This window comes from Aulostomus chinensis, chromosome 20 (genome assembly GCF_037954235.1).
Source record: "Aulostomus chinensis isolate RoL2024-O1b breed Wild chromosome 20, RoL_Achi_v1.0, whole genome shotgun sequence".
In the NCBI taxonomy this organism is placed as follows: domain Eukaryota; kingdom Metazoa; phylum Chordata; class Actinopteri; order Syngnathiformes; family Aulostomidae; genus Aulostomus; species Aulostomus chinensis.
The window spans coordinates 13,421,403-13,440,298 of record NC_141339.1 but is presented as its reverse complement, the minus strand read 5'-3'; the positions used below and the strand labels follow the sequence as shown (position 1 = coordinate 13,440,298).

At 43.7% G+C, this 18,896-nt stretch overlaps 1 protein-coding gene across 3 annotated transcripts in view; it reads right to left on the bottom strand.

The window, feature by feature from the left end:
• The window catches only part of LOC147242895 (pleckstrin homology domain-containing family G member 1), a 62,652-nt gene that overhangs the window by 3,430 nt on the left and 40,326 nt on the right, over positions 1-18,896 (bottom strand). For all 3 annotated transcript variants that reach the window (XM_086190325.1, XM_086190326.1, XM_086190324.1), the window contains 14 exons: positions 15,146-15,246; positions 14,013-14,082; positions 7,834-7,880; positions 5,556-5,706; positions 5,012-5,143; positions 3,830-4,012; positions 3,662-3,757; positions 3,195-3,281; positions 2,802-2,835; positions 2,630-2,722; positions 2,481-2,542; positions 2,186-2,377; positions 1,940-2,059; positions 11-1,859 (listed from right to left, as the gene is read on the bottom strand). In XM_086190325.1, coding sequence (XP_086046451.1) covers positions 11-1,859; positions 1,940-2,059; positions 2,186-2,377; positions 2,481-2,542; positions 2,630-2,722; positions 2,802-2,835; positions 3,195-3,281; positions 3,662-3,757; positions 3,830-4,012; positions 5,012-5,143; positions 5,556-5,706; positions 7,834-7,880; positions 14,013-14,082; positions 15,146-15,246 — 3,217 coding nt within the window. The remainder of the gene's footprint in view (positions 1-10; positions 1,860-1,939; positions 2,060-2,185; positions 2,378-2,480; positions 2,543-2,629; positions 2,723-2,801; positions 2,836-3,194; positions 3,282-3,661; positions 3,758-3,829; positions 4,013-5,011; positions 5,144-5,555; positions 5,707-7,833; positions 7,881-14,012; positions 14,083-15,145; positions 15,247-18,896) is intronic.

Sequence of the window (18,896 nt, the reverse complement as noted above, 5' to 3'; positions counted from 1 at the left end):
GTTTAGTTACCTATGGCGGCACCCCCTTGTTTCTTCTCCTCTAAGATGGCTGCCAGGTCTTTCTGCTTCCTCTCAGCCCTTGCTCGACTGCAAGAATCTCCAGGGTCCATACTCCTCATGCGCAGAAGCTGGTTGGCTTTCTTAATCTTCTGGCTATATTGCCGCGCCATTAGGAACACCCGACTTTTGGTTTTGTCCATGAGTTCCAGGGGAAAGTCCACCGACTCACCCAACAGCAGAGAGGAGGAGGCCAGTGGAGAGTCCAGACCTGCCAGCTCTCCTGGAAACAAGCTATGGAGATCCTTGATGGGATTATCTCTCTGAGGGGCATTTCTCGGGGGAAGTTCCACCAGGTCGTCATCCTCTAGGCGGAAGCTGCCACTGCTGAGGCGAGCCAGTCTGTTTCGAATGCTCTTTACTGTGCCTGGGAGGGGTTCGGGGGTGACTGGAATGGGCTGTGGAGTGGGAGCAGGGATGTGGCTTTCTTCTTCAGAAGTGCCTTCACCTGGGAGGTCAGGTAGGTTAATGATTGGGATGGTGAAAGATTGTGAGGAAGTTATAGGTGGGTGTTTAGGGTGATGTGATGGAGGACTTTTGATCGGTGGGTTGGCTATCTGGGGATTTACTACAGAAGAGCTCTTTGTAGGGCTGTTTTTGACCGAGGGTGTTTTCTTGGGCGACTCACTGGCACTAACTGGGAAGGCGGCAGGCAGTCGGTCAGCTTTCTTCTCATTGTTTTTGATGTAATTTTCCAGGTCATTCCAGATCTCATCCACCTGCTCTGACATCTTGTCCCCTTTCTGTGAGCTTTTGGAGAAGGTCTCAGAAGCTGATGAGGAGTAATCTGGTTCTGAAAAACCTGGGACAGAATTGGCAACACCTGGTCCTTCATCATCTCCAAAGCGGAGGCTCTCCTCAGATACAAACTCTCTGATGCTTCCAGTCAGTTCTTGTTCAGAAGCCAGCAGACTGTCTCTCTCCCGATTTACATTATTGCCATTCTTCATTCCCTTTAGCTCTGTTGATCGGGGCTCCCTAAAACAAATGGTGTCATAGATGTTCTCCTCCACTATCTTGAGCTCACATGTCCCAAGTGGCCCCCCTTCCTGTGTGGAAGACTGGTTAATGTGTGAAGAACTGTCCAGTTTGTTGATTGGCTCTGTAACCCGTGGAACCTCTGGAGCCCTTGCTGCCTGGCCCTGGAAACCCTGTGTATCTGTTGGAGCCTCTTTCCGTGATTGGCATTCCTCTGAGTCTCTTCTGAGGAGGCCCATGCTCTTCAGGTCTTCATAGCTGATGTTGTCATATACATTTTCAATATCATCTATCGTTAGCTGCTCAGCCGACGATGATCCGGAGATATCATTGCTGGACGATTCCGTGTGAATTACCTCTAGGTTGCGATCAGGCTGCTCACCATCAGGACTCTGCTGAGACTCTGTTCCCTTCTCCCCAGCACTGCTTGCCCTGCGCAGGATTCTGCTCCCACTGGGCGGAGGGTCAATCTGTACAGTGGGCAACTGTTCCATATGCCAGCTACAAGGTCGGGCTGTCCTGGGTGATCCTGTACTGGGCTCTGAGCTCTCTGAGGGCACCTCTGGTTCCGCTCCGCTTGGCTCTGTAGGAACAAACATCTGGTAGATGTCCTCGTCCTCGTCATCAGGCTGCATAGTTCGCTGTCTGGTGGGGAACATGGCCCTGCGAGCTCGGTGGTCTGCCCAAATATTCCTCACCGCATTATCACTTTCTGTCACTACGACAGAGGGGACAGGTGAGTCTGGAGGTTCCTCTGTTACACGAGGGGTCCTTAGGAGTGGCGGGTGGTGACTTCCTTCTCTCACAAGAGATTCTCTGGCTCTCTGAGACGAAGGACAGTAGAAATTAGTTATCGCCAACAGAAATGTGACAATGAAGCTGCAGCGCTGAGTCAAGACTATACCTGTAGATCTGAAGCGCTCATGTTGAAGGATTTCCACTGTTCTATACTATCAACAGATGCCTGAGGGTTCAGCCGCTTCCTGCTGCTTTTGCCAGGGACTCGCAGCCTCTTCCCAACCCCCTAAATGGTGAATGTCACAATTTAGTAACAAGTCAAAAAATGTACAATATGTTGGATAAAAAATGACAGAACACAAAGGATTATCAATGAATTCTGGCATGTGTTTGAGATGCCACGTAAACTTACTAGACCGCTGTCATCCTCATCATCAGCATCTTGCTGATGTGGCTCCTCCCCTTCCTCTCGATCACTGTGGTCATAGTGATCGCCAGGGTCAAGAGACTCCTGCGATTGGTTGATGAGACTGCGGCTGCGACCGATTGTGCCCAGAGCCAGCTGGGACACCGGAGAGAGCAGGGTTGCACCCAGGCTTGTTCGCTGCCGAGGGACAAGTTTTCAAGTTAAAAAAAAATATAGGTGTGTTTGTGTGTTCTCATGCTACTTAACTTTAAACCGGTAATCATGTCTTTCTATAACTCACCTTTTCACCATCAGTGTTGGCAGCATTCTGCTTGGCATTCTTCAGTAATTTTGATAGAGGTTCTGAGAAGACAAACAAATGAATTACTGAGGAATTCTTTAACTTCAGTCAGGCAAAATGGGTTTTTTGATGTGTTCATTATTTCTCACCTTTCCTGCGTCCTCTGCGAGGGGTTGGGCCTTCCTTTGTTTGAGGGGAATCCTTCTTGTCACCGTCAGGGCTATAATGAAATCCGGGATGGTCTGGAGAAAACGTAAATACATTAGTTTAGGATATAACTGTGAATGAATGAATATACTTAATTAAACTATTGTGACTTACGCATTGCATCCATCTCCAGAATGGCTTGTTTGGCCTAGAAATGGATGGATCAACAGGTTAGAAGATGAGTGAGACACTAGGTGGTGCTGCACTACAATATGAGCTCCAGATTGACTGTGAACAAGTTGCTCCTTTATGAAACCTCAGTGCACTTTCTCTCTTGAGAGAAAACCTGTTTTTCACTTGCATATGACCTCAAAAAAGGCACAAATTTGTAGATGATGATTTCAGTGCACATAGAAAGGAAAGAGAGGGAAAGGGAGCGGTAAGGGGTGGGGGGCAGAAGAGGGCCAGAGCAACGAGTGATATTTGTAACTCACCCCCCGCCCGACCCCCCATCCCCAAAAAATGTCAAAACCATTAGTGAACTATGAGCAGATGAGGTGTTCTTACCTTGGCAGGAATTTTGGCAGGGTGGTTTTCAAGTATGAGTCGCTTGAGGTGTAAGATCCACATGCGCTTATCTTGCTGGGATTTGGCCTGGGGGGGGGGGGGGGGGGGGGGGGACATCAGAGAGACTATTATGTCAGACATGCACTTTAAAAGACAGCTGTGAAGGGTAGGATAACCCTTTCAAAATTTGGCTTTCTGACACGACACAGATTATCTTGTCTTTTTTCTTCCAAAACAGAATGGTTATGTAACAACAATGGCTGCCATTAGCTTCAAAACACTGTACATGTCTGAGCAACTCAGCGAGCTCTGCATGGACACTCAATCAAACAATCAGACGCCAACATTTTGTATGGCATAATTGCTCAATGCTGCAGTCAGCTGTATAGTTAAATCATAACATATTTTTTTTAAGATGCATTTTGCTTTTGATATGCTACGTGCTTTCTTATAAAGTGTTACGGTACCTGGACAGTGTGCTGTAGTTTGGGATTCTTGTAGTGAAACACACTGAAACTCAGTGGCTCTTTAGGAATAACTTCCACCAGCATCAGGTTACAGCACTGCAAGGGAGAGGTTGTGTTCACAATACTGTAACTGATCAGTAAATTCATGTACAGAAGAGCTAAACTGACCAGGATGTGAGCCTTATATGTGTAGTTCTCTTCCCGCTTTTTGGTAATGAGCAGAAGCTTGTCAAACAAGAAGAGAGTTCTCTCGTTCTTGGCTCTCTGCAGACGAAATGTTCCTTCGAGAACCAGCTCTCCATAGCTGATCAGATCAGGGCCCTTCCAGTTGGTCAGCAGACTTTGGATTTCCTGTTGGGAGCATGGAAAAACAGCATGAGCAAAACTGAAGTCATTTGATTATTTTGAATTTGAACAGGGAAAGGACCGTGACAGCCAAAATAAGAAGCTTCAAAAACTTGAGGAAACTAAAAATAGCACCGTATGGACTTTATGAGTCCATAATATTTGGTATATATGAGGCCTTGAGGGTCCACTTTGACCTTACACCCTTTGGATATAAAATGTCTTTATCTTTGTGTAAAACATTGTCATAATCGGCATATACATTTTTTGATTTGTGGCCAAAAACATGTTTTGTGATGTTACAGTTGACACGTGGCCACCAAATTCAGTGAAATGAAATACACAGGCTTTTCTGAGCTCTCATGTTAATAAGCTTGAAATGGATCTGTAACCTTGACCTTCGCCCTTTGTTTACTAAAATCTAATCAGTTTATCCTTGAGTTCAAGTGGGCGTTTATAAAAAAAAAAAAAAAAGAACCCTCAAGTTGTTTCTGAGATAAGATGTTTCTCAGAACACTTTAGCAGGACACATAAAAAAAAACACTTTTCACACGAAAATGGAAATTTCAAATAAATTCAATTGATCTGCTGAACGGTACTGGTTTAGGAAAGACTCAAATAAATCGGGTTAGGGTTAGGGTTGCGAACAGAAATGAAAGAAAAAACAATCCCTAAACCATTTCTATCCATGCCGAGCCCTTAACCATAACCTAAACTCTTCCACACACATTCCTGTATTCTTCAGACCATTCTGGCTCCCAGCTGATAGAAGCAACAAGCTTCCCTTTTATGTGTTCTCCTTACGCAAGACCATCATTAGACCCGCGGAAAACACAGCAACTTGCGTAAGACGTGGGAGGATCAGCACCTTGGCTTATTCAAGAGTTCACATAACTGTTACGGTAGAGCACTGAGGAGATCACGCACTCAATATTTTATGGATTCAGCGTTTGATCAAGTTTGTGCAGTCAGTTTCTGTTTTGCTTGAGTGTTTGTTTGTCATACCTGCAACCTAACTGCATGCTCGTGTTTCCTCTTCATGTCGTTGATGTGCCAGGCCACCCTCTGCATGGTGTCAATGGCTTCCTGCACCACCTCAAATGTCTCTGTGTCCTTCTCCATGTGGTTGGCTATCTCCTGCGTGGATACACACGTGCACAAACGCACACAGCTACCGGTGAGAACATGACGCATGGTCATGAAGACGCTAGCAAAACGATGCGCATTAACAGGCACTCATTTGTCTGTTTTCTTGCAAATGAACACACATTCATGATGAAAGTGCATACCAGCTAATAATGAATATGCACAGGAACAATCACACTGGGCACCATATGTCTAAACATTTGTCCTCACCAGTGGAGACAGTTACTGGGAATGGACTCAGGATTTCTGCTCTTTAACCGCACACATTTGTAGTGGTATAGATAAAAACATTAAGAGTATGTTTACAAGTCCTGTAAGCGGTAGCCTGCGCCTGCATGTCTGCAGGTAATGACTTAACAGTTTGCGTCTGTGTTTAAGCAAGAGATGACGTGCGCGGACGTACATGCAGCAGTAGATGGTACTTGAGGATCCTCTGCACCGGCTTGAGCAGGTAGGAGCCCAGGGGCAAGGAGTGCCGTAGAGATTCCTGGCGCTCCCGGAAAAACTTAGCCAACGCCTTGTTCCTCATGCACTCTGTTAGCACAGCCACCGACCTGTGAAGACACAGAACAGCACAGGAGGGATCACAAATGGGTAGTTCATCTTAATTTGACAGCAAGGACTAATGAGAGGTGTAATGAGCATTTTTATGAAAAGTATTTAGATCACAACAATGGACTTAAAGGGAATCCCTGTCAACATGATGTGATCAGTTTATTTAAAGTAATGATACAAATCACAAAATCAGGTTCTGACCTACTGCAGAACTGTCAGACAAAAATCCATTGAACTTGAATCTGATTACTGTTTCCCAACTGATGGATGGTGACCCAAAAAAGTGTCACAGAGCTGTTTTGAGCGGATCGCAGAGGTGTGCATGGGGAGAAAAATTAAGAAAAAACTCAAAATAAATTTCCCGATCTTTTGACTTTGAAGGCCATGTATTTGTCATGGAGCACTGAGTATCAAGTAGTAGTGCAATGTATTTGCTGCCCCATATTCATTCAACCCTTAGTCAGCACGGTAAAATGCAAATTCGACACAAAATATAAATGAATATCTCTTTTCTTACATTATGGACAAAAACTACAGTTTTGTGTGCTACAAATCAATATTTTTTAATACAAAGCAGCTCAGTATGTATCAGCACATACATTAAGCTACAGTTAGGTTTAGATAATACAGCCAACGATAAAGTCGAAGCTAATTGAACCTCTTAGAGAGGTAATGTATTCCTCATGTACTGAAACCTGCTGGTCATTTAATTTGATCGTTAAATAGACTCCAGACTGCACTATTTTTTCCATTAAATGAATTTGAACACTTATAAGGATAAAAGTTGGTTCCTGAGGCGAGACCTGGTGAATCGGATCATTTTTCGCATGTATTTCCTGACATATTAGAAGCCCTAATTTCTAAAGGCACATGAAGCTCTTCATTTTGAGAGGATTGTTCTCACTCGGAAAACGTGATGCTTTTAGTTCCCCGTGTAGGATAAAATTTTGATGCATCTTATACTAATGATTCAAATTCGTACATCCAGACTTTAGGAGGTCATTGGAGTTGTGTGACCCACTGGGGAAGAAAGACCCTTTCTCCCTAATGAGAGGAGACTGTATGTGTGTGTGTGTGTGTGTGTGTGTGTGCATTTACAAGTGGCAAAATGACAGAGAAGGACTCTGAGTGGACTCCCATAACTCTCATCTGTGTGTGTGAGTGTGTGTGCGCGCATGTGCATGTTGGCATGTCTAAATTCCAGTGAAGTTCCACACAGGCATCACATTGTTCTTGAGGAAACCCGACCTTGGAGCTCAACATGACCGTGATACATCTACAGCATGCGTGTGTGTGTGTGTGTGTGTGTGTGCGCGCGCGCGCGCGTGTGTGTGTCAGTGTCTCCCATATGTCTGTGTGTGTTTGTCATGTGCGACCTTGATTGGGGTCACCAGCTGTTGTGTGGATGTGGGAAGTGGCCGATCTCAAAAAAGCTGACAATAGCCCCTCTCACACACACTTTATCTCAAACACATACACAAACACACACACGCTTGGTACTCAATTAGTAATTATTAGCTCGTAAATGGTTTCTTGGCCGTGTGCATTATCGTACACCTTGGAACAAACCTTGTAGCCAGAGGAGGAGGTGTGTTTAGGTATCCTGGCATGAAGAATGGCCTCACGTTTCAGCCCATTTCATCACACATATTATACTACCCAGGTGTCCCGAAGGACCACACTCACACAAAGAAGCAGAATAAAACATTAACAGAATTAGGTATGATAAGGTGACAACGATAATACCCCATCTGTCAGTGCATGAGCTGTAACTCTGTCAATAAGCAGCGAATAAAAGAAAAGGAAGGAAAAAAATGGAGCACAGGAAATGGAGGGAGGGAGGTAAAGAGACCCTGAGGCGCAACTGCCAGTAGACAATTTGACTCCGGCTGAGGTGGATTCTATAGAACGTGTCGGTGTATCGGGGAGGAGAAAAAGAGCTAATGCATTGATGGACGTACACGCTGGCGTCATGTGAGATGCTGGGAAGAGAGTATGTTGGAGATGAGATCAGGATAGGGTGACAATGACAACAAGAGGATGTTGGAGTACAGTAGGACAGTATAGGATGCCCTCTTTCAAGATATGAAAACACACACACGCACACACACACACTGGTGTCTTACCTTGGGTAGTTAGTGCAGTACTGGGTATAAATGTGGAATTCTTCACTCTGGGGGGGGGGGGGGAAAAGCCAAATAAGTTGACAAACCCATGTGGAAAAAGAGAAGTAAAGAGTGACCTGGAGTTGAAGGCCAATACCAGTGTGTTTGTAAGTTAGACGACAAATCATGTACAGATGTCATTACACAGCAAAGATGTGACTGAAATTGCTCAGATTCTGTAACAATCATTGCAACAGACTCTTCCCCAAAATCCCAAATGTTGTCTGTCCCTTTGTTTGTAAATTAATCTGAGGAAGAGTCCATTACATTCTAGGGCACATTGGTCCAAAATCCAAATACAATCAGGCTTCAAAGCCCTCTAAATCTATGGACATGTTCGCCCTGAAACAAAGCCTGCTACTAAACAGTTAGCTCAGTTATGTTGCCTTCTTCGCTCTTCGAAAACAGTAGCCAACACAGGAAGTTGTGCTGCGTGTCCACTGGCCACGACACTTTTAGAACGCCAAAAAGGATTTATTGATCGCGTCATAAGGACTAAGCTAGCAAAACGTAAGAAATGTAGCAACACTTTATACTAGAAACTTAAAGCAGTGATATGTACAGTATCAGAAGTTTTGTTGGACCATCAAAGTAGATGAGAAAACTTCCTCTGCTTCATTCCTGTATGTACTTGTTCGTATTTTCTACAGGGTTAAACCAAAGCCAAGTAATACATCAATGACCAATGAATATCCACTCAACATATCTGTTTATCATTTCCGCATACTGGTTCCAGATCAGTTTCAGCTGATGTGTAAGTTCAGGTGTCAGAATCTGCATCAGGAAGGATAAAAGGGTGTTGAGCATCTCAAGATGTGACCCAGATTCAGAAATGAATGAGGATACGCCGAATATCTGGATCTGATTCTGAAGGTATGGTGGAACGTATGAAGGCCGAGTCCGAGCCACGTACATATCACTATACCTTCAGAATCACACCCAGATGGGGCCTGTCAGTCACCTCCAAACGTGGGACACATCTTTGCTGTTTCTTTTTCCCACATCCATGCCAAAGGGCTTTCGCTATCAGGGTTGTGTTTCGATCACAGCGGTAAATTTCAAGAGTCTGCTGAGAAAATTTCACATCATTCGAAAAGGATTTGGAACCACGTCGAGCAATTGCCAAGGGGTTTAAATATCAAACATATTATAATGATCCACTCTAACATTTCTGTACCTGTCCTGTTGGAAATAAGCTAAAAAGACATACACACTCAATGTAGAATGTTCATCCCTGCTTCTACTGTACCCACAGTAGCTCAGTGCAGTTTCCATGAGTGGCCAACTCTTTCATGTCTACAGCAGACCAGACGTCCCCTCTGCTCCACTCTCTGCTACTAATTGAAAGTCAACACTGTAGCTTGTGATTAGCCGGCGTCCAGGCCTTTAAGTATCCCCGCAGCCCTGAGCGTTCAGATTAAATATCCCCTAATACATCATCGCCGCCCCTTTAATTGAGACCCTTCCCATCTTACATGCCTCCGTGAACATCAAAGACATCAGAAGTAGCATGACTTATCAAAGCCAGGATAAACCCCTTTCTCTCTCTTTCTGCTCCTGGAAACTTCCTCTGTACCTGCAGCACCCACCCTTTGTTCAGGTTTCTGCAGCACATTTTCCATGCCATCTGTTCAATGATCTTTTACAGACATTCCTCTCATTTTCCTCTCCTTCGTGATCTTACATTCGCACACCTCGCTGGTCTCTCTTCGAGGCCTCACATTGAACCCCCCCACTGTTGCATAATTGAAATCTATTTGTGTCCATAAACAGTTGGGGGGGGGGGGGGTCACAGGATGCCGACAGTTAACAGGAAGCGACATCATAAACATGCATGCAGACGTCTTCCTTTGTTCGTGATCAAACACACACACACACACACACACACACACACACACACACACACCCGCTAACAGCATTTTGGACACACACATTTCCGCATATAGGACTTGGTGTGTAAACTCTCAGTATATATAGACTGAACGCATGTAGGAAATTTACATTCCTATTTAAACCACCAGTGCAAACAATTCCACCCACCTGCATGAAAACAAACTGTGTATCCCACTAAAATATAGAAGACAAGAAAACACACACACACACACACACACACACACACACACACACACTTGCATGATTTGTTAGGCTGAGGTGCTCCATGGGAACTGATCTAAATTGAAGAGCGGAGTTCTCCTCCTCCGTCTCCAGCAGTCTGCTACCACAGACCAGACCTAAACACAACCAGATGTGCCATTGATTCCTGATGACACAAACTAACACACACTCACTTAATACTCCTGGTGCAGCAAGACCACAAGATCCATGAACGTTTCGATGGAGTACAAATCTGCGCAGAGCATGCATGTGGGAATGTATAAATCCAAACACACAGACACACACACACACACACACACACACATACACACACCCTTTGAACTGTACCAGGAAATAGCAAGCCCTAAAATAACCCAGATCTATAATATATACCCCATTCTGAATTATATGCAAACTACACTAAATCATATAATCACTATATCCAAGTCTTGCATGGGAGAGCTTTGACCAGCACACATGGTTGAGATTAAAAACTACAGTCGGATGCAAACTATATGGACAGATTTGAGCTCGCTTTTGAGCAGCGGCCACTAATCACAGCGATAGAACCAAAGGTCTCGAGGCCCTGGGACAAAATTCAGCCCGCCCCAGTAAGTAAATACATAAATAAATTAAGTTTTTGTTCATAATAGGCTTAACGTATTTAAAGATGATTTCATATAATTACAATAAATAGTAAATAAAAAGAAAAATGTATAAAGAAATAAATAGAAAAAATGTTGTTTGTTAATAAATGGCCTAATGATATATTTAAAAATTACTTGCATAAAATCAAAATAATGAATAAAAATACTAATTTATGAACAAAGGAATAATTATAGTTTTTTTAAAAATATGTCTAATAATTCATTCAAACTACTTTGGAGAAAAAAAATCATTTGATTATTTTTCATTCATTTCTGCAGCAAAATAAATGTTTTACTTTCCACCTGTGGCCCACCATTTAGAATGTTGGCCCTCTGGGGGTCAGAGGTTTGTGCGCCCCTGCTCGAACTGTGTCAGACCCCACTCATCATTTCTAAAAAGCAGCCCGTTTTTGTTTTTCTTCTGATTTACTGAGAATGAGCTGTTCATGCTGAGTCATTCACTGAGGGATCAGTGAGGGCGAGAAAAGGTTTTTGTTGTAGCTGTGCTCTCCCTGCTTTAGTCAGCATGTAGCAACTAATAAAATGCTCTGGGTTACTCAACACATGGCACAGACACGGCTGAGTGGAAGATGGAGGAACATGAGGATAGATGGCCAATTATCTGAGGGGGAGGAAGAGATTTACAGCTAGATGAGTCTCCTCTTCAAACACTGAGCCAGGGTGTGATTCTTGGCTGTTCAGACACAAAACATTAGTGCGCGCGCGTGTGTGTGTGTGTGTGTGTGTTTAAGATAGTGAAAAAAGTCGTTTTTCTGAGTCTTAGCAACCACGCTTAACCTTAAGCAGTACAAAGGCACTCTGGTTACTATTCTGGTTGCAGGTCTTTTACCAGACTGTGAAATGATGAGGTCACACACACACACACACACACACACACACACTGAGGGCGTAATGGGCAGTGGTGACTCCTGACCCATTTGTTCAGCTGTATGAAACAGATTCGCTATACAAGGCGCAGACACAGACACAAAGAAGACATTCTGATGCACAAATCAGAATTGTTTTGAATACAAATGTGAGTAAATAAAAGAATCTATTGAGAAGCTGAAAGAATTTAAGTGCTGAAATGTTGTACAGTTGAGCTTAGCAGATAGAATATGCAACAGAATGCTAGATGTTTTCCACTTCATGAGCATTTAAAAGGACTTCTAAAATACTCCAGTCTCCACGATGAGGTGGACACGGACAAGCAGTTCCTGAAATGCTCGACATTCTTCTACAGTTCCACGACTAATTGGCAAAAGTTATCTGCTTAACCAAGATATGATCAGAATCTCTGGAGCAACTACTGATGGACACTGGAGTGAGATGAGGTGAGTTTTTAAAGAAATACAGTCAAATGTATCATTCTTAATGATAAATTCATACATTTTTGACAACAGGCAAATTATCCAGAGACTTCTGGAGAAAAAACCTTCATTTCAACTGCAGGGTCATAAATTCTAAAAGCCCCAAAATGGAAATGGTGCATTTGTGACGGCACGTTTAGGCCTGCATATGTCAATGAGAACAGCACAGAACGACATCAACAGAACCACAGATAAAATGACCAAGAAGAAAGTGTAAAGTCAAAAGGGACATTGTGAACTTCCTTGGCAAGTTACCACTGTGATTTGAGGTTTTTCCCCACCAAAATGGCGGGGAACACGGAATCTTGTAATGGAGCAATCAGTCAGCTTTCACCTTTTGTTAGTGTGAGTTGTTTGCTAATTGTTCTGGTCAGAAGATATTATCTCTCAGCTTGGGAGGTTCTGAAGTTCCAGGAATATATCCAGCTTTTAGCACTTTTTTGTCTAATATTGAACATGAAATCTGTCGCGAACACAGTACTGTTCAAATTCAATCTGTTGACATGTTGCTATGATGTTTGTATTTGCAAAATATCACAAAGAATGTTGTTGTCAACTACTGAGATGTAAACGATTGTGTTGTTGTTTTTTCCTTTACTTTACCCGTCCATTGGAACGCGGTCTACTCGGAGGTGACGTCATTCTCAGTTCAAAACTCAGATTTTCGAGGTTAATCAAACGCTGCATTAGAAACAGCGATAAGACTAGAAATGATAGTTTTTCACACATTAGTGGGCTTATTTTCCTTATGTTCATACGTCTTTAGACTGAGGTTAAGAAGCACAACAATGGCAAAAGGAAACCCTATTTAGATCTGAGACAAATGGTCTCAAAAACCTTTGGTTGCCAGGGAATTCTATGCAGGTGTGTGTGTGTGTGTGGGTGTGTGTGTGTGTGTGTGTGTGTGTGTGTGTGTGTGTGTGCGCACGCGCGTGCATGTCAGTCGGCAGGAAGCTTATCAAGAGCCTGTTATCACTCCCCTACTAAAAAATGTCTTTAATGGCCGTCTGCAGAGTGAATTTATCAGAAGCAGGAGGTTGAAGGCAGGATGTGATTTGAAGCTACGCAGACTTTCAGCTGGCTCTTGCCCAGTTTAATTACACGAGCCGAAACACAATGAAATAGGCCATAAAGATGTTTTACTGGTTATACGATAAAATGCTTGTTAACGCCAAAGAGAGTGCATCATCATATTGTGTGTGATCCTATGCATTTCTGTCTGTGATGTTAACAAGATGCCAGTGTGTTGGCTGCTTTATGTGTCTCACTTAATTATGTAGAGTGGTGCTGCGGCCTGTAATAAAACCAGTCTGTCACAACAAAAACAGCTGCTGTATTTCGGGAGCGTGTGACGCAGAATGTGACTGTTTTGTTTTTTTTTCGTTTTGTTTTGGTTTTTTTTTCTTACATGGTCAGACAGTGGTGTTGGGTGTAATTGCCGGCGGGTTAGGAGGGAATGAGGAGGGAATTCTGGAGGAAGCGCCGGAATACAGGACATCATCGTGGGACATAATCATCTTTTTACAGGGCATGGATGGGAGGGAAATAGAGGCTGGGACACACACACACACACACACACACACACACACACACACACACACACACACACACACACACACACACACACACACACACACACACACACACGGAGCAGTGACATTTTGACCAGAGTTGCTGAGTGCTGTTTTTCTTGATGAGGCACTACTATTATCCCCTCCTGCTTCTCCACTAAAGAGGTGATTACATATTTGGACGGTCTTTAAAATTCCCTCCTCAAAAGCCCTCCAGTTACGCTCAAAACTGGCATTCCAACCGCCTTAACATTTCCCGTGTCCTCAGTAATTCACTGATTTAGTTCAGAATCATCAGAATTCATGATTTTTTCCCTAATTTGTTCGTCAAAACTTTGTGTGTGTGCGTGTGTGTCTGTGAAACAGCTGTTTCAACAGGTTTCCACAGGCAACATAGGAGTGTAAGAAAAGGAAACAGACTGGGGGAGAAGATGGGGAGGGGGAGGTATCATCTTCACCTTAGATACGAAGCACTCCGCGATGGCAACAGGGTCGGCGTTACACTTCTCAAGGTCGTGAAGCAAGTCCCTGAAACAAACGGAGAGATCATTTAGACCGTGCTGTTCATACGTCTTCAACTCAGGCACACAAATAAGAATAACAATAAAAACAAAACTCATTGTTTCAAACAACTGTAATCATTTTCAAGAGCAGGAGTCACCCTGGATACAGAAATTTGGTCTAAGGGCACCTGCCTGTGAACAAATGAGAAACTTCCATGAATTCAAGCCCGCAGCTCCTGTGTGTCACTGCATTTGTGTGTAGATACACACACACACACACACACACACACACACACACACACACACACCATCCCTCGATGAAAGAAAAAGGCAACTGTTGGGAGTTATTGTTTCATGGCTAAAGCATGAGGTCATCGTGACCACTTTAAACTGCTTTTATACTTCCTTCTACCGGCCACTTTTCTGCCGCGCGGCAGCTGAGAGATGAATAGGTGGCTGAAAAAGTCTGCATATTTGTGTCCCCGGACCACCATGGCTGATGCTCCACTAGCCAGCTTGTCTGACACAAACACAAACACACAGTTTAGAGCGGTGCCGGAGGAGACAAATATGCAGACGGGAACTGATTGCACACACATTCAGACAAACACACACCTGACTGCTACAGCGACGCCCTTCCTACAAATCCCAAAAAGTAGCCCAGTTTCACGTTTACTATGTTTTTGGTCCTCTATATTCTATATTTGTTCTGCTATTCTCTGACAAGTCCAACTGGAATCTCATGTCAGCTGGTAAAAGCTAAAGTTTGTGATATTTGTGAGTGAAAGTTTAATTTAAGGACACAGCATCTGACAACTGTCAATTGTATGTCTTCTTAGGGCCTGAGCCAGAAGGTACTTCAGGCGAAGACCCTATTATGTTTTTGCCCCCTTTTTAAAAAAATGAAAACAGCTTATAATTATTGAGGTTATGCACCCAGATTCTTTCTGATTTTTTTCATACCTCTTGTCATCTTTGAGGGAGCAAGTTTCAAGTCAGCTCTGTGTGTGTGTGTGTTTGTGTGTGTGTGTGTGTGTGTGTGTGTGTGTGTGTGTGTGTGTGTGTGTGTGTGTGTGTGCATGTGGTACCTGTTAAAGTGGTAGATGTCCTGGATGTTGCCGAATAGAGAGCCTTTATCCTCAGAGCTCAAAGCCAGACGAGACTGGTTACTGATGGACTCCAAGTAGTCCTGCAAGGAGAGGGAGAAAGAGAGAGAGAGAGAGAGAGAGAGAGAGAGAGAGAGAGAGAGAGAGAGAGAGGGAGCAGTCATGAGACAGGAGCTATAAGTGATTGACATCTTGAGCTTTGGTGCCAGCTCTAAAGCTCACTATAACCTTTGTGCTCAAGTCCACCGAAGCTTCGACCATCAAAGAAAATTATTTTCCAGTACTGCTCGAAAAAAAAGACTCACAACTCTTTATAGCCACATAACGTTGTGAAGAAAGCAATTAATCACATTAGGTTGTGGGATTCCTGATCAATAAACTGAGAATGAGAAAGATATTGTTTTCATAGTCAAACATTTTCTTTGGTAACGATATCCTTGCCTTTTTCCAAAAACTTGCAGGAGATTCCATTTATGTTGCCAAATAAACAGCAGAATATTTCGATCTGAATCCCAGCTTTGGGCCGCACTGCAGATTGTTAGTTAGCTCCCACACTCAAGGTTCAGAGATGAAGCTTGGCCAGTTCAAAGGTCAGACTGCCCTTGACGTGCATTTATTTGGTGTATACAGTGCATCACGCTATGCTGTGCAGTAAACCAAGTCATTTCCCAAACATGTATGTCTTCTCAATGGCTGGTTTGTCTAAGGTGATGCAGCAATGGCAATGACACAGTGACACACTCTGACCGCAACACCAACAAATCTGGCTCTTTGGTGGTTGAGTAAGCAATCACGTTCATATTCCCTGGATCTGGGTTCAAGACCAGGTTAGGTTTTCATTTTGAAAAGTTTGTCACTAGAGAGAAAAAATGGAAACACGCTCCAAGTGAAATTGTCAATATGTCAACCCTTTATTTTATCCACAGAGTTAGATTTTTTTAATCAAAGTAAAGCATCTCGAACAAGACATTATATAAAATACTTCATTTGATTTTGAAACTAAAGTAAAATTCTGTAAACGCCTTTGAGGACAACTCTATCTGTGTTTGGTGGTTGTTATCTGCCAGGCTACCAGTGTAACACTGACTGACAGGTCTTTCTGCGTTTACTGTAAACAGCTTGATAAGGCAACACCTCAGGTCATGTGGTTAAGAGTAAGAGGCTCCCTGAGATGGTCTGATGTTGGCAAAAACATGTTGAACACGACTCCTTGTTGGGGGGGGGGCAGGTAGTCATGAAGATTTAACTCCTCTGCTCTTATCACAGGTGCCATCGCTGCGCTTTAATGCTGATGTGACTCGGCCTCCGCCCTCAGATAGAAAGTGAGAGGTGGAGGGAGAAAGACGCACTCACGGTTATTAACTTGTGAGTTCAGTCTCCGTGTGGAAGCAGAGTTAAGCTGCAGTGCTACTGATCTGTGAGATCACGCTCGCATTACGTCTTCTGCTGCTGTGGGCTGGTAGTAATTTTCACTTCATTTCCTTTGGCCTGCCATGTTTTGTTCATGTGCTTTAGTCTGTAATTATAGTTTGAGTCAATAAAAATCTAAATGCGAAAGACATCATAGAGGAGACAGAAAAGCTGTCTGCTCCCGAGCGTCTCTTGCTCGCCTGTCTAGCCGACAAATGGCTTAAGCGCTGATAATATCTGTTCCTGCAGGCGAAAAACAGCGACTCAGAGAGAAGCGCCGGGACGGATGCACATGCATGCAAACACATGACGCAAACCAGTCATGCAGCTTTATTTAAACTATTAGCGTGAGTGGAACAGGGTTCAAGAGGAGGAAACATCCTGGTGGAGGCTCAAAAACAGCTTTCAAACGAGGATACGGTCTGCAGCTGCAGGCTGGAGGACAATCATCTTTTAGGTTTAAAGGTTACACAAAAAGCATTTAAGGCCAAGATTTTCATTTTGAGAATTTGAGTGACGCTGGACAGAAATCCTGCTTAGGGACATGTTGATGGTGAAGTTTGGGGTGGTGTCACCAGGTCATGTTTAGATTTTGTTGACTATCTGAGGTAATATGTAAGGTGATGCTTTATTAGACACGGGGTCACGGATATGACCTGGCTTGACCTCCTCACTCATCACATTCAGCTAAAGCCTGACTGAGCTCAACAATGAGCAGCGTTCACATCCACACACACACGCCTCCTGAGATACACTCCCTGCTAAGCATCAGACAACAAGTACAAACTTGAAACTTTCTAATGTTAACCATTAACCTCCTCAAGTACACTCTTTTCCTACACCAAATAGATCCCTTGCACGGCAATAGGAAGTCGTTCCTCAAGACAATGCCGCGTGTAAACATCCAAAACTCATTACTTTGCATACTTCTGTCAGCCGACAGTTGAATCCAAATTCCTGGTCAACTTGAAATGGCCCATCAATGCGTTCCAGGTCTTAGAGAAATCAGAAGGGAATGCAAGATAACAGCTCTGAAGTTTGTTTGTGGATAATGGATTGGCTGATGGAACAAGAAGGGGCGTTCCTGCAGAACATCAAACTACTTGGATGCTAAAAAAAAATGCATAAAATCAAGCAAAAAAAGCCACCAACAACAACAACAAAAACTGAGTTTATAAACACACACATACTGAATTCATATTCAGCAAAGGTCTGAGGTGGTTTTCGACCCCCACTGATGATAGATGAAACACAGGTGAGCCCAGGGGAGTCTGGGTAAATATTTGTCTTAAGGCTGTTACACCCTCCTCTCTAGCAGGAAGCGGCATGGGCAGTGGGATTATGGGAAAAAAAAAAAGAGTTTTGTGAGTAGCTGATACAGGACAGTGCTGATAATAGATACTGGGGTGACCAGCAGTTGGAGTAAACCGTCATGTTAAAAGCCCTTTTCATCCAGATGCAATCAGTGCAATCCATTCTCCGTGCACTCACTGGAACTGTCATTACAGAGGCGAGGAAAGCTTAAACGCACATCTCGGCCAACATTCTGGGTGAAGTATTAGCTGCCGTGTAAATGTGGTTGTCCGTAGCTGGGTGGTCTGCTTTGCTAAAGTCGAGTGGTGGTCCACAGAGTGCAGGCTTATTAAGTGCAGCCCCTCGGCTCTGTTCAGTGTTTTCTTAACCTGCTTTTGACGCTGTTATCTCAGAGCTAAACCCTTCTTCTGACCTTCCTCTCTCTCGATCCTTTTTCCTCACCTCTGCATCCTGAAGAAAGAAGGAAAGGAAGGAGGAGCAGGAGAAGTTGAAATATCAGAGGTGAGAGGGTGAAACCACACTGCCGAGCCCCCCCCCCCCCCCCCCCCCCCCCGGGGAATATGAGTTTCCTGTTTTGATTTCTCAATTCCCCGCTAAAACCTTTGTAACCTTTGATGACGGCTCAAGAAGCAATGCTAAGAAGAGGCTTGGAAAAGTTAAGCACAGATACAAAAACAAACATTTAACCATTTCACACCATAATCTATTCACATTCAAGCGCAGAACACAAATGTAAAACCTCCATTACGTCTGCTCGGCACATTTTTCAAGAACCAAAGCAGACACAAAGAGGAGAGATTAAGAGAAAGTAGCGCAACGTTTGATAGAAACCACAACAGCTAGTCCGGAACAAAGCCACCAAAGCACTGACTGGAGGCCAAGTGTCTCCTTTCAACTTGAAGCCTAATTTTCCTGGATATGTGTGCAAACATACAGTATATGTGTGTGTGTGTGTGTATGTGTGTGTGTGTTCTTACAGTACATGCACACACGTGTACAATTGTGACTG